At 66.3% G+C, this 13,397-nt stretch overlaps 3 protein-coding genes across 3 annotated transcripts in view; 2 read left to right on the forward strand and 1 right to left on the reverse strand.

The window, feature by feature from the left end:
* Window positions 1-110, forward strand: part of PHPT1 (phosphohistidine phosphatase 1) — a 1,679-nt gene extending 1,569 nt beyond the window's left edge. Inside the window, exon 3 of the mRNA XM_006918121.3 lies at window positions 18-110. Within this exon, the coding sequence (XP_006918183.1) occupies window positions 18-110 (93 nt within the window). The remainder of the gene's footprint in view (window positions 1-17) is intronic.
* Window positions 1-10,182, forward strand: part of MAMDC4 (MAM domain containing 4) — an 11,729-nt gene extending 1,547 nt beyond the window's left edge. The window contains 29 exon segments of the mRNA XM_025051196.1: window positions 18-1,606; window positions 2,077-2,184; window positions 2,258-2,431; window positions 2,514-2,639; window positions 2,819-2,949; window positions 3,030-3,114; window positions 3,274-3,399; window positions 3,556-3,693; window positions 3,780-3,868; window positions 3,953-4,126; window positions 4,451-4,630; window positions 4,692-4,806; window positions 4,899-5,027; window positions 5,156-5,287; window positions 5,388-5,512; window positions 5,647-5,758; window positions 5,917-6,033; window positions 6,164-6,298; window positions 6,431-6,567; window positions 6,633-6,846; window positions 6,927-7,064; window positions 7,191-7,309; window positions 7,393-7,483; window positions 7,626-7,772; window positions 7,912-8,046; window positions 8,155-8,282; window positions 8,372-8,480; window positions 8,946-9,124; window positions 9,247-10,182. Of these exon segments, the coding sequence (XP_024906964.1) occupies window positions 1,561-1,606; window positions 2,077-2,184; window positions 2,258-2,431; window positions 2,514-2,639; window positions 2,819-2,949; window positions 3,030-3,114; window positions 3,274-3,399; window positions 3,556-3,693; window positions 3,780-3,868; window positions 3,953-4,126; window positions 4,451-4,630; window positions 4,692-4,806; window positions 4,899-5,027; window positions 5,156-5,287; window positions 5,388-5,512; window positions 5,647-5,758; window positions 5,917-6,033; window positions 6,164-6,298; window positions 6,431-6,567; window positions 6,633-6,846; window positions 6,927-7,064; window positions 7,191-7,309; window positions 7,393-7,483; window positions 7,626-7,772; window positions 7,912-8,046; window positions 8,155-8,282; window positions 8,372-8,480; window positions 8,946-9,124; window positions 9,247-9,288 (3,681 nt within the window). The 5' untranslated portion in view covers window positions 18-1,560 and the 3' untranslated portion in view covers window positions 9,289-10,182.
* A 123-nt stretch (window positions 10,183-10,305) lies between these two features.
* On the reverse strand, window positions 10,306-13,182 carry EDF1 (endothelial differentiation related factor 1). Its single transcript, XM_025051263.1, has 6 exons — window positions 13,169-13,182; window positions 12,796-12,910; window positions 11,977-12,028; window positions 11,485-11,645; window positions 11,103-11,196; window positions 10,306-10,758 (listed from the first exon to the last, which is right to left on the reverse strand). Exons 1-6 carry the CDS (start codon window positions 13,180-13,182, stop codon window positions 10,697-10,699), a joined length of 498 nt encoding a protein of 165 aa, XP_024907031.1. The 3' UTR covers window positions 10,306-10,696.
* Window positions 13,183-13,397: the final 215 nt, after the last annotated feature.

A 13,397-nucleotide genomic window follows, 5' to 3' on the forward strand; every position in this document is an offset into this window, starting at 1 on the left:
CTACCTTCTCTCTTCAGGGATATGGTCGGGCCCAGCACTCCATCTCCACTGAGAAGATCAAAGCCAGGTACCCTGACTACGAGGTCACCTGGGCCGATGACGGCTATTGAGACCCACCTGCAGCCTGCTGCCTCCAGCTACCCATTCGGAACGCTGAGGGACTGGGCTGCATCCCCTGGCACTGTGCCCCTGGCCAGGCCTAGGAGACACACACCAGTCTGGTCACAGTGCCCGGGTTTACCTCGCCCATGGGAATTAAAAGCATTGTCATCCCTGCCGGTCCCTGGATGCTGTGTGTCTCATCTTCTCTGCTCCTGAGTCTTCTCTCCAGACCCCTAAGTGGGTGGTGGCTGAGAGGCTGAGTCCCCTCCTGGCTGCCCCTCAGCCGGCCCCAGGGAGTGGCAGTGCATACTCAGCTCTTTGGGGTCTGATAAGGGAGCCCCTGAGCTGCTGTCCCCGTTTATGGCCTAATTGCTCCTCCACGTGGTTACTATCCCCAAGGACATCTGGGAGGGGGCCCACCTAGCTCTTGCGCAAGGAGTCAGTGCCCGGTCCCTTGGGGCCAGCCAAGGAGGGAGTGCCCATCCCAGTGTGCAGGGCAAGGAGGACACCATCCTGGCTGGCTGATTTCAGTGTCCCTGTGTGCTCTGCCACCTGAAGTCACACATGAAAGTAGCCTGTGACTCCTTGCTTCCAAGGTCAGGCCCCACGGCCCCTGCGGCGCAGCCAAGGGCTCCCGCCCGAAGTCCACAGGCAGAGCTGCTGATGTGGGGCTGGGACCCCCTCTCCCGGGCCCCACTCCTGTCCACAGTGCAGGGCTATGCAGGGTCACGAGGCGCACTGAGTGTGGGTGCCCCTGCTTCGGCTGCAGCTACGTCATGCGGCCATGTGCGCCTTTGGCGAGCTGAAGAGCAGGCGCTGCCGCCTCTGTGTTTTACAGCGGAGGAAACGGGCTTGGGCGAGGCACGCTTCGAGGTCACAGCATGCACTGCAGGCAGAGCCTGGCTCCTAGCCCTGTACTGGGGGTCTGTGGTCTGTGCCATGAGACCCAGGGCCCCTGGGTACCCTGCCATGCTGCTCGGGACAGCTGTCAATGAATAAGCGATTTTTTATAAGCGAGCGAGTGGACAGGAACCGCAGGCAGAGTGATGGAGATGGGGCTGCTGTGGTCCTGACAGCTGGGGGTTTGCACAAGCTAGGCTGCTGGCGGCCCTGGGCCAGGCGGTCCTCAAAGCCCAGGTTGGGACAGAGGCCCTGGGAGAGGTGGCCTCAGCCTGCGCTGCCTCCAGCAGGGCGTCCAGCAGGCGGGGCCGGGCAGCAGTGGGCTCGATGGCCGGGGCCTGACCTTCGGTCTGAAGCTGCTGGACAGGTGGGAGCTGACCTGGGGCAGGGGCCCCTCTTGGACACTTTTACAACCAGAAGTTTATACCCATCGACAAGGGGCGGGGCCGGCTGGGGACCAGTCTCCAGTTGGAGCAGTCAGCCTGATAAGCAGGCAGAGTCCCTACCAGGCTGCTCAGCGTGCCCAGGACCCCTCGCCTCGCTCCCTCTGGCCTGACCATGCCTCTGCCCAGCCACCTTCTGCCCGCTCTGGTCTTGCTCCTGGGTGAGTCATCAGGTCCCGCTCCTGAAGCAGGGATGGCTGGGGGCTCAAGTGCAAGGCCGTGGGTGTGCCCAAGGCAGGCCCTCGGGGGCCTGGGTATTATGTTGTTGGGGAAGAAACAAGCCTTCTGGTCACCCAGGCCCCGAGGTGAGGGACAGACAGAGCTTGAGGGGGCCTGGGCCACCACTGATGCCTGCCCTTTGGGGCACCCTCCTGACAGTGCCTCCGGCTCCCTGCTGGGCTCCTGCTTCCTTCCCCAGGGGGTGTTCCAGGTGGGGGCCCTTGGTCCCACGCATGCCCACATCCCCCCAGTACTGATGTGCAGCCGGCCTCTTTGGGGCCAGACAGGGAGCCCCCAGCCGCAGACCCAGCCCTTGCCCTCCTCGACCTGGCCTGGGCGTCCCCAAGGCAGGATGACTAGGTTTGAGGGGTCCGTGCCCCAGGCCACCTGGCTGTCTCTCTGCTGGCTGCAGTAGGGTCCCCAGGCTGGGCCTGGGTCCCCAACCACTGCGCGACCCCCAGCGATGCCCTGTGCAACTTCGTGTGTGACTGCAGTGACTGCTCCGACGAGACCCACTGCGGTGAGCCGGGGCCAGGCAGGGGGCCGGCGGGGCCACCCCTCACGGCAGCTCCCCTGACCGCCTGCTGTCCCAGGTTACCATGCGACCCCATCCGCCCTGGGCGTCCCCTTCGCCTGCGACTTCGAGCAGGACACCTGTGGCTGGCGAGACATCAGCACGTCAGGCTACAGCTGGCTCCGGGACCGGGCCGGGGCCGCACGGGGAGGCCCGGGCCCAGGCTCAGACCACACTCGCGGCACCGACCTAGGTGAGGCCCACTGGGTGGGTCTCCGTGCCAGCCCCTCCCTTCTCTGGCTCCTGCCCTGTAGTCTGACCTTCTGCCCATCCAGGCTGGTACGTGGCTGTGGGTACCCACCGTGGGAAAGCAGCATCCACCGCAGCCCTGCGCTCCCCCGTGCTCCGCGAAGCGGCCCCCGCCTGTGAGCTGAGGCTCTGGTACCACGTGGCCTCTGGAGGTGTGTGCCCAGGCCCCTGCGGCCTGGTGGGGTGCTCTTAGGGCAGGGACCGGGACAAGAAGGCAGGTGGCTGCAGAGACTGGGGCCCCCCAAAGGAAGGGCAGGAGTCCCGGGCGAGGCACAGCCAGCAGGCTGGGGAGGCACCTGCGGGGCCTGAGCTGCCCCAGGACCCCCTGCAGATGCAGCCGAGCTGCGGTTGGAGCTGACCCACGGCACGGAGACGCTGACCCTGTGGCAGAGCTCAGGGCCCTGGGGCCCAGGCTGGCAGGAGCTGGTGGTGGCTACCGGCCGTATCCAGGGCGACTTCCGGGTGAGGGGGGATCCTGACAGTGGGGGCAGCGGGGAGGAGCTAAGCCCTGACTTAGGTCCTAAGGACCCTGCTCTTTCCAGGTGACCTTCTCTGCCACCCGAAATGCCACCCACAGGGGCGCTGTGACATTGGACGACATGGCCTTCTCGGGCTGTGGGCTGCCCAGTAAGACTCCACGCGATGGGCACACACCTGGGGGGCAGTGGGTCAGCAGGAGCCTCTTGCCTGCTCACTCCTGGCTTAGAAGGGCTTGAGCCTCTCCCAGCTGCCCCTGTGCCCAGGATCTTGTGGCGGGGGTGATGAGGCGGCCCTCCCCCTCCTCAGGCCCCCAGGCTCGCTGCCCCCTGGGGCAACACCAGTGCCAGAACAAGGCCTGCGTGGAGGCCCAGCAGCTGTGCGACCGGGAGGACGACTGTGGGGACAGTTCCGACGAGGACGTGTCCACCTGCAGTGAGCCGGGCTTGGCAGGGCTGCACCCGGGGCGGCTCTTCTGGGGGTGGGGCTGCTCGTGTGTCCACCTAGAGGTGGAGCCACGTGGCCTGCAGCCATGGCGCCAAGGGGGAGGCCAGGGGCCAGGAGTGGCCTGAGCCCCGCTTCCTGCCCTAGGCCGCCACATGTCCACGGACTTTGAGACAGGCCTGGGCCTGTGGGACCACTCGGAGGGCTGGACCCGGAACCACAGCGCTGGTGGACCCGAGCACCCCGCCTGGCCTCGCCGTGACCACAGCCGGAACAGCGCTCAGGGTGAGCCCCAGCAAGGACCCTCGGCCACCGCCCCGGCCCACACCTGGCCCACCCTGCCACCCCGCACACACTCGCTCTCTCTCCAGGCTACTTCCTGGCCTCCGTGGCCGAGCCCAGCGCCCCTGCCACCCTCTACAGCCCCGAGCTCCAAGCCTCAGGCCCACACAACTGCTCGGTGAGGCCGGCGGGGGATGCAGGGTGGCCTGTCCTGGCTGCTGGGACCCTGAGTCTCCCCTGACCATCCTCGGTCCCTTCCCAGCTCACTTTCTACCACTACCTGCACGGGTCTGAGGCCACCTGCCTCCAGCTGTTCCTGCAGACTCAGAGGCCGGGAGCCCCGCAGGCCCCTGTCCTGCTGCGCAGGCGCCGTGGGGAGCTGGGGGCCGCCTGGGTCCGAGACCGGGTGGACATCCAGAGCGAGCACCCCTTCCAGGTGAGGCGGGTGCACCAAGTGGTAGGGGGCAGGCAGGGCGGCCCAGGGGACCCCTCGGAGGAAGAGGAAGGAAACCCGGGGCCCAGGTCGGGGCCCTCGGGGCTGTCCGTGCAGGAAGTTCATTGGCTGGTTGGCGTGTGGGCTGCATGTGGAGAGGACAGAGAGAAGGAGGGGTGTCTTTCTGAAGTGGGGGTGGTGGCAGGAGGAGGTGTCCAGCAATGCGTGAAATACAGGTGTGGGCTGGTGGGGAGAGAGCCCAAAGGAGCCGACCCTGGGGATAAAAGAGGGGATGCTGGGTAACCCCTGAGCCCTCTGCGCCCTCAGATCCTCCTGGCTGGGCACACGGGTCCCGGGGGCGTCGTGGGCCTGGACGACCTCATCCTGTCAGACAGCTGCAAACCAGTCCCGGGTGAGCCTGCCGAGCCCCTTCCCTCCCCGGGGGGGGCTCAGCTCCCGCCTGCCTGACACCCCCACCCGTTCCATCCTCCCCCCCCCGACAGAGGTGTCCCGCCCACCTCTTGAGCTCTGGGCCCCAGCCCCCTGGCTCCAGGCATCCGGCCAGCAGCCCCAGGGTTTCTGTGAGCTGGGACATCTGTCCTGCGGTGACCTGTGTGTCCCCCCGGAGCAGCTGTGTGACTTTCAGCAGCAGTGCGAGGGGGGCGAGGACGAGCAGCAGTGCGGTGAGGGGCAGCTGGAGCCGGGTGGGGTCCTCGCTCCCTGCAGACTGTCCCCGCTTCCAGAGGCCGCCGCTCAGTGTCCGCTGCCTCTGCAGGCACGACGGACTTCGAGACCCCCACGGCCGCCGGCTGGGAGGACGCCAGCGTGGGGCGGCTGCAGTGGGGGCGTCGTCAGGCCCAGGAGAGTGGGGTTCCAGACACGGACGCCAGTGGAGCTGCTGCCGGTGACGCCCCAGCCCCCCACCCGTGCGGCCCGGAGCCTGCGTGCACGCGCACCCCCGGTGGGGCGGGGCTCTGCGCTGCGGCTCCCGGGAAGGAGTCTGCTCTGAGCGCCCTTGCTCTTCTTCCCCAGGGCACTTCCTGTCCCTGCAGAGGGCCTGGGGGCAGCTGACCGCCGAAGCCCGGGTCCTCACAGCCCCGCTGGGCCCGTCCGGCCCCCACTGTGAACTCCACCTGGCTTACTATTTTCAGAGTCGCTCCCCAGGTGCCACTGTCCCTCTGGGCCTCTGCCCAGCCCTGAGGTGTGCCCTGTGGTGGGAAGGGGGGAAGGGGGCAGACTGACCCATGGCCACCCCCTCCTCCAGGCTTCCTGGCGCTGGCCGTGGTGGAGGGCGGCTCCCGGGAGCTGGTGTGGCAGGCCCCAGGCAGCGGCAACGGGGTCTGGAAGGTGGACAGGGTCCTGCTTGGGGCACGCCGCCGGCCTTTCTGGGTGAGGGGGTCAGCCTGGGGGGCGGGTGCACACAGCCAGCCTGGGGGGCGGGTGCACCGAGCCAGCCTGGGGGGCAGGTGCACAGAGCCAGCCCTGACCTAACAGTCCCTCCCCCTCCCCCACACCCCATGAAGCTGGAGTTTGTGGGCCTGGTGGACTTGGATGGCCCGGGCCAGCAGGGCGCCGGGCTGGACGACATGTTCATGAAGGACTGCAGTCCCACAGTGGCCACCAAGAAGGACACAGGTCTTCCTTGCCTTTGCCCACGCCCCACCCAGGGGCCTCCAGGGACCACTTCAAGGGACCCCTGGGAGGCCCACTCCAGAGATCAAGTCTCCCTACCCCCTCGGGGCTGAGGAGGGGTGCGGCAGGGGGTGTGCTGACCTGCCCCTGCCCACCCCCAGAGGTCTCTTGTAACTTTGAGCGGGACACGTGTGGCTGGCACACAGGCCACTTCACTGACGCCCACTGGCACCGGACGGAGAGCCGTGGCCCTGGGTACGACCACACCACGGGCAGAGGTAGGGTGGGGGCACCCAGACTGGGGGGTGGCCTCCAGGCGTGGGGGTGGGAGGCGCGCTCCCACGGGGCGAGACCCTCCTGGAGCCTGGCGTCTCCGCAGCTCAGCCACGCCTCCCCCACCCCCCGCAGGCTACTTCATGGTCCTGGACCCCGCCGACCCCCTAGCCCGGGGCCCTGGTGCCCACCTGCTCACCCGGCCTCAGACGCCGGCCGCCGGGCCGGAGTGTCTCTCCTTCTGGTTCCACCTCCACGGGCCCCAGGCCGGTGAGTGTCCTGGAGCTCGGCAAGCCTGGGGGGCCCTCGGGTGCGAGCTCTGTCTCTACCCTGCGGGGGCTCTGGAGAGGGGGGATCACCGGGAGTGGGGATCTGGGCCATGTAAACCCCACCTCCCTCCAGGGACACTGCGCCTGGTGATGAGACAGGACGGGAAGGCGGACACGCGCCTGTGGTCACGGTCAGGCAGTCATGGCAACCGCTGGCACGAGGCCTGGGCCACCCTCCGCCACCAGGTGGACTCCGGCGCCCAATACCAGGTGAGGCCCGGTGCCCAGGCGGTGGGGGCAGGGCAAGGCCCCCGCGCTGACCCCCGCACCCCCAGCTGCTGTTCGAGGGCCTCCGGGACGGGTTCCACGGCACCATGGCGCTGGACGACGTGGCCGTGCGGCCCGGGCCTTGCTGGGCCCCTGAGCTCTGCTCCTTCGAGGACTCAGCCTGCGGCTTCTCCACTGCGGGCCTTTGGACGCTCCAGACCAATGCCACGGGCCACGCCGCCTGGGGCCCGGGCGCCGACCACACCACTGAGACCGCCCAAGGTGCCGGCCTGGGGCGGAGCTGAGGGTGGGGTGGCTGCACTGAGGGGCAGGGTGGCAGGCTGAAGCTGGCACCTCCCCAGGGCACTACATGGTGGTGGACACGAGCCCACAGGCCCTGCCTCAAGGCCGCGTGGCGTCCCTCACCTCGGAGGAGCACAGGCCCCTGGCCCAGCCGGCCTGCCTGACCTTCTGGTACCACCTGAGCGCCCAGAAGCCAGGTGAGGGCTGCCCAGATGGGAGGCCCAGGGTGCACACGGGCCCCGGTGCCCAGGTCACCCGTGGGGCCCCGAGCGGGCGCTGTTCCCCCACTGCTGCTGACCCGGGCTGGCGGCCGCACGTGGCAGGTACCCTGCAGGTCCACGTGGAGGAGGCTGGGAGGAGACAGGTGCTCAGCATCAGCGGCCACGGAGGGCTCGCCTGGCGCCTGGGTAGCGTGGACGTGCAGGCCCAGCGGGCCTGGAGGGTGAGTGTGGGGGGAGGGTCCCTGCTCACTCCCAAGGGCCGTCCGGACCAGTGGCGAGCCTGCCTTGCCCTGTGCCTTCCCAGGTGGTGTTTGAGGCTGTGGCCGCGGGGGTGGAACACACCTACATCGCGCTGGACGACCTCTTCCTCCAGGACGGGCCCTGCCCTCGGCCAGGTGGGACCCTGTGGCCTGGCCCTGGCGCCTGCTGTGGCTCCCAGGTGTACCAGCTCTGTGCCGGCCCTGCCTCCAGCAGTGGTGGTGGCCCAGGGGCAGAGGAGGCGAGGGCGGCACCACTCACTGCCCAGGTCCCTTGCAGCTTCCTGTGACTTTGAGATGGGCCTGTGTGGCTGGAGCCACCTGCCGTCGGCTGGCCTGGGCGGCTACAGCTGGGACTGGAGCAGTGGAGCCACGCCCTCCCGCTTCCCCCAGCCTCCCGTGGACCACACCCTGGGCACTGATGCAGGTGGGTCTGAGACAGGGAGCGGGGCCCAGAGCCACCCGCTCCCGGGCCCACACGGCCCGCCCCACCCCAGGCCAGCAGCCCAGCCATCAGGGCCAGAGGCCTCAGGTAAGGGCCAGCTCCATCCCTCCCTCATTCCCAGGCCACTTTGCTCTCTTTGAAACCGGCGTGCTGGGCCCAGGGGGCCGGGCAGCCTGGCTGCGTAGCCAGCCTCTGCCGGCCACCAAGGCCTCCTGCCTCCGCTTCTGGTACTACATGGGCTTCCCGGAGCACTTCTGTGAGTCAGTGGGCCTGCAGGGCCAGGGCGGTGGGGGCAGCAGGGCCCAGGGGCACCCATGTGTCAAGCCGGTTTAAGGACCTGACCCCCCCCGGCCCCCGATCTCAGACCAGGGCCAGCTGAGGGTGCTCCAGAGCAGTGCCCGGGGCCAGCTAGCCGTGTGGGGCGCGGGCGGGCGCCTGCGGCACCAGTGGCTGGAAGGCCAGGTGGAGGTGGCCAGCGCAGAGGAGTTCCAGGTGAGGTCGGCTGCTCAGCACAGCCGGGCGGCCTTGGGGTCTCAGGCAGGGCCGTCCACTCCACAAAGCCTGTTCTCCCTCCTGGTCAGATCGTGTTTGAAGCCAGTCTGGGCGGCCAGCCAGTCCTGGGGCCCATTGGCCTGGACGACATTGAATATCTGGCGGGGCAGCCCTGCCAGCTGTCTGCGCCCAGCCAGGGTAAGTCCCGCCCAGGATGCCCGCCCTGCTCTGGGTCTGGGCTCTGCTGCTCAGGGCCCATGTGACTGCCTGAGAGGCCAGAGCGCCACCAAGGCCAGGCCCTGAGCCATCCCCTCCCTCTGCCTGCCGCCCCTCGTCTCTGGTTCCTCAGAAGCTGCCCCCCTGTGCCTCGTGCTCTGCCCCCAGGGCACGTCCAGGCCCTGGGAGGCGCTGGTCAGGCCATACACTGAAGCCAGCCATTCCTGGAGCTTCACGACAAAGCGGAGTCCCGCCTGGCTGGGGACCTGCCAGGTCTGCCAGGACCTCAGTGTCAGCCTAGAGCCTGTGCTGGCAGGATAGTGCACCCTCTAGAGCTGTGAACCCCAGCAAGCCGAGGGGGCAGCAGGGACCAGCCGACCCCAGGCGGCGTCCTTGGCCTCGGGCATGGGGCTGGCTTGGAGGGCTCACACGCCCCGTGGCCCACAGGGGACACAGCGCGGGCCACTTTGGTGCCTGCTGCGGTCGGGGGTGCCCTTCTCGTCCTCATGCTCCTGGTGCTGCTCGGGGTCCTGGGGCGGCACTGGCTGCGGAAGAAGGGTGGCTGTCCCTTTCGGAGCAGGGCGGAGGCCAAGGCCACCGGCTTTGACAACGTTCTCTTCAATGCGGTAGGGCCCCTGGGTGGGGGCGGGTGGGCTTGACCCTGAACTGGGAGCCATGGGACAGGACCCGCCTGGGGCTGGCCACCCCTTCCACCCAGCAGTCACCAAGCGCCTTTGCTGCCTCCTAGGATCAAGTCACCCTGCCAACGTCCGTCACCAATGACCCGTAGATGACCCAGAGGAGACCCTGGCTCCTCACGTGCCCGGGTAGCGTTCTCACCCCAACAATAAACACCCCGACCTGTGACGGCAGCCCCCACTTGCCGACCAAAATCTGTGTGTCCTGCTCTGTCCACCCTCCAGAAAATGGCTCCCGGGATCCCTGTGCCCAACCTTCCCGAAGCTGAACTTGGCATCTCCATCTCAGTGGCTTGGGTGACAGGAAACAGGTCACACCGGACAGGGTCGGGGCTAGAGGGACCAGGAGTTAGATGGGGCAGGACCCTGAGAAGCCACTGCACTGGCCAGGTGGGAACCCCCACTGGGTGGGACTCAAACCAGGCCCACCTGGCCCCACCTTACTGGGTGATTCTGCACCTGGTTTGGGACACACTGAAGAGCAAACACTTAACCGGGTCCCACGTGTCATGAAACAGGTCTGGTGGGGGACAGGCCCCGCTGTGCCCACCATCCCACGGTCGGGGTCCCCCATGTCCATCCCACTGTAAAGGTCTAAGCAGTCCCCAAAATGATAACATATCAAAGCAGAGGTCACTTGGTGCTACCATGACAACCCTGAGCGGGTCCCTGTTAAACAAAGCTGAGGTTTTGTCCTCCTGACCTCACAGGGGTCTGAGGAAGGCGACTCCCTGGAGGTGTGTCCAGGTGCCTGGCGTCCCCACGTGCCATCTCACCTAATAAAATAAAGTCAGGTGGATCTCAGGGTGGGTCCCAGCTCTGCTCCTCCCCTGAGATTCGGACACTGCCACGCATGGGCCTGGAAGGCCCCACTGGACATGGCTGTCCTGGGGGAGGGGGTGACCGCCGCACCACCAGGCACTCCCCTCCAGTTTGCTCCACGCTGCCACCCTGGCCCACTGTTCGCAGGGGAGGGTGTGGCTGGGGACTTGGAGCATGGGAGGGTGGGGTCTGGGGCCAAGAGGCCAGCCAACGCCCACTGTGACCATCACGAAAATGACCCTCCCCACCTCCCCGGTCGCCAGGACAGGATGACTCACAGCAGCAAGAAGGGCAGCAAACGTTTATTAGCTTCTCCAACAGCCGGACCAGAGGCACCTTCCCCCTTCTGGGCTGGATCAGGCCACCCCACCCTACACCCGCCCACGTGAGGGGCTCCCTCTCAGTTCCCCGGGGAGCCGCACCCACAACCGGGCCAACACTGTGGGAGAGGACAGTAGCGTTCTGTACCCCAATCTGAGGACTGGGGCTGGGGAGGCGAAACAATCAGGAGAAGCGAACACTTTGCAAGATTTTGAGTGACAGCAGGTTCGGGAGGAGGGGTTCCCGGGCAGGGCTGACAGCCCGGCACCCGCTCGGCCACGTGAAGAGGCCTGCGCTGGTGGTCAAGGGGACCGGCAGACGAGGTCGGCCAGACGCACCGGTTTCGAGGCTCTGTGTTCATTTCGCCCTTGGCCCCTTTTCGATCGGCTTCCCAATGTCCTTCCCCCGGAGCTTGAGGCCTGCAAGAGCCATCGGCCCACTGACCACCGCAGCTCCCACTCTGCAACTTCAAAGGACAGGGCAGCGCCACAGCGTCCCCGCCCATGGGCCCAGAGGTGGCAGCGGATGGGAGGGGAGGGACAAGCACCGCCCCACCCTCGGCTGGACGCTGGGCCCACCACCCTCGCGCCTGCTGGTCATCTTGAAACAGAGCCGACAGTCCCTCTCGGCACCAGTGGCCCGGGAGCTCCATGCCGCGGGTTCCGGCTGCCACCACAAGAGGGTGTGTGGGAGCAGCATGTGAGCAACGCTCAGGGGCACAGCAGCGCAGCGGAGACCCGACAATGGCCTGAAGGGCACTCACCGATGGCTCTCTCAATTTTGCCCAGAACCTGGTTATTAGGGATGGCCCGTCCACTCTCGTAGTCCGCGATGACTTGTGGCTTTTCGTTGATTTTCTAAAGAGAAGACGTGTTTCGTACACGTCAGCTCAATGAGGAAGCGCCATAAAACCACGCCACACAGTGAGAGGCTGTGGGGCGCCGCCTTCGTGACAGCAAGGGACCAAGGGCCTTAGTGGAGAGAAGCTCCGGGCTCTGTACACATTTGAAGCCATGCCACACTTGAGAGAAGTTACACCTGGCCTCACGTGGCTTCCCTGGCAGGGGCAGGGGGAAGCCGAAGCCCCAAGCCAGCAGGCACCTTCTGAACACCGGCCCTGGGGGGAGGGGCCCCGGCCTGCTCACCGTCGCCAGGTCCTTCTGCGTCAGTCCCTTGCTCTGCCGGCCCTGCTGGATCACCTTGCCCACCTCCAGGGTCACCCGGTCATGGTGCAGCTCCTCGGTCTCCCGGTCTAGCTTGGCTGTGTTCTTGGTGATTGAATGCTGTTTGTTCTGGCCAGCGGCCCCTGGACCGGCGAGAACAGAGAGAGGGTTTGCAACAAACCAGAAGGACGGGAACACCATTTCAGGACAGGAATCGGGCCCAAACGGCGCCCTGTGCCCGGGTGACATAGGGAGCCAAGCCGCTTCAAGTACAGGAACCTCACAGGCCTAAGAGCGTGGCGTCCAGAACTGTCCCCCACCTGTGGGAGGGGACAGCACGCCCCCTGACCTATGCTGACCCGCTGCTCTGACCCAGTCCCAGCTCAGCGGCCATCCCGGTGGCCCAGGCAGTGGCACCTGCGCGGCGCACCCCACTGCGTGCCCCGCCTCGTGAGTGGAAGCTCGAGCACCTACATTTCTTGGAAGTCTCCACATCTTCTCCTCGCCTCTGAGCCGCTAAGATGGCCTAGAAAATTAGGAAACATTTTTTGGTCAGTTCAGGCTGCTGTGAGCCAGTCGGTGCACGCTGACGCCGCGTGCTGAGCCCGGCAGTCCGTAGCGTGAGCGTGAGCGGGGCGCTTTTCCAAGGCTGACACCGGTGCTAGGTTTGAAACCCCAGCTCCTTAAAACCGAATCCTCCCCACCGAATCCCCAGGCGGCGCTCAGTACCCTGCTGCTAAGGGAGCAGGAGCAGCTCACTTCGTCGCTGCTGAGAAGGACACGCTAATGGACTCTTGTTAGAAGCTGCCATCGGACACAGATATACTTCTCGACTAGACTCTCCTGCAAAAGCAGGCGAGACTGGCGAGTGCCCATCTGGTCTGGCCTCCCTCAGGGCATCTGGCCCCAATAACAGAGACTGCACACGGCCCAGAGCTCCCCCCACCCCTCGCCTGTGAACACCACTGAGAATGACAGCCCTCGATCTGTAGCCACCCGGCCATAAAGTATTTCTTGGTGCTTCTAACGCTTCTGAGAAGCAACTAAGAGATCCTCTAAGTGTGAAGCGTTCAAGGATGCTTTCCAGAAGTCTTCCCATAACTCCTAGCTTGTAGCTACTGAGTTTCCTTTGGAAGAAAAAGAGTGAATTTCGTTTTGACCACACAGTAAACCCAGGACAAGTCAATGAATGCTGGTCACCAGAGCAGCAACAGGTCCTGGCCCAGACCTGCCACTGCGCACCTAAGTAAAGACCAAGCAGGGCAGTGACTGACTCGCCCCTCCCCCACTTACGCCGGACTCACAGCTGAACCTGCGCAGATGAGCTAAGAACCTTCTGCCCACAAGTACCTCTCTGGGCTGTCTACGCTGGCAAGATGAGGAGGCAGGGTCCACTTGCTCGCTGGATCTCTAGACCACTTCAGCCTGGGGACGGAAATTCCCTACAGCGTGCACTGGGCCAAACTGGACTCCATAGGCAGCACAGAGCTGAGCAGAACCCCTGAGGGGGCTCCAATCCCGCCCCTGTCCTATCCCACCCCTGTCCCCTGCCCCAAGGTCCTCCCCCCATCAACCTCTCCCCTGTCCCCCACCCACCCAATCGCTACACTCGGGGCATTGTCCGGGCCTCACTCCAGGTCTGTACCCTTAGTCGGAAAACCCCGACCCTTCCGCCGTCATTCCGGCACGGCTCCTGTCCACGCCCACGCCGTCCTCTCCGCTCAAGTCCCCACAACACCTTGTCCTGTCCTGGCCTTGTCCTCGCCCCATCCCCCACCCCGTCGCCAGACCCTCCTCCCGTCCCACCTTCCGCCCCTGCCCTCATCCTACGTCCGCCCCGCCCTGTCCCAGACCGGCCGCCTCCCTTGCCCCTGTCCTCCTCCCCAGTCCCATTC

This window comes from Pteropus alecto, unplaced genomic scaffold (assembly GCF_000325575.1).
Source record: "Pteropus alecto unplaced genomic scaffold, ASM32557v1 scaffold67, whole genome shotgun sequence".
Lineage (NCBI taxonomy): Eukaryota > Metazoa > Chordata > Mammalia > Chiroptera > Pteropodidae > Pteropus > Pteropus alecto.

Coding starts and splice junctions, on each gene's coding strand:
- EDF1 (XM_025051263.1), bottom strand. Junction 12,029..12,795: donor GGTTCAGCTGTGAGTCCGGC/GTAAGTGGGGGA, acceptor CTAATTTTCTAG/GCCATCTTAGCGGCTCAGAG. Junction 11,646..11,976: donor TGTGGAGACTTCCAAGAAAT/GTAGGTGCTCGA, acceptor TCGCCGGTCCAG/GGGCCGCTGGCCAGAACAAA.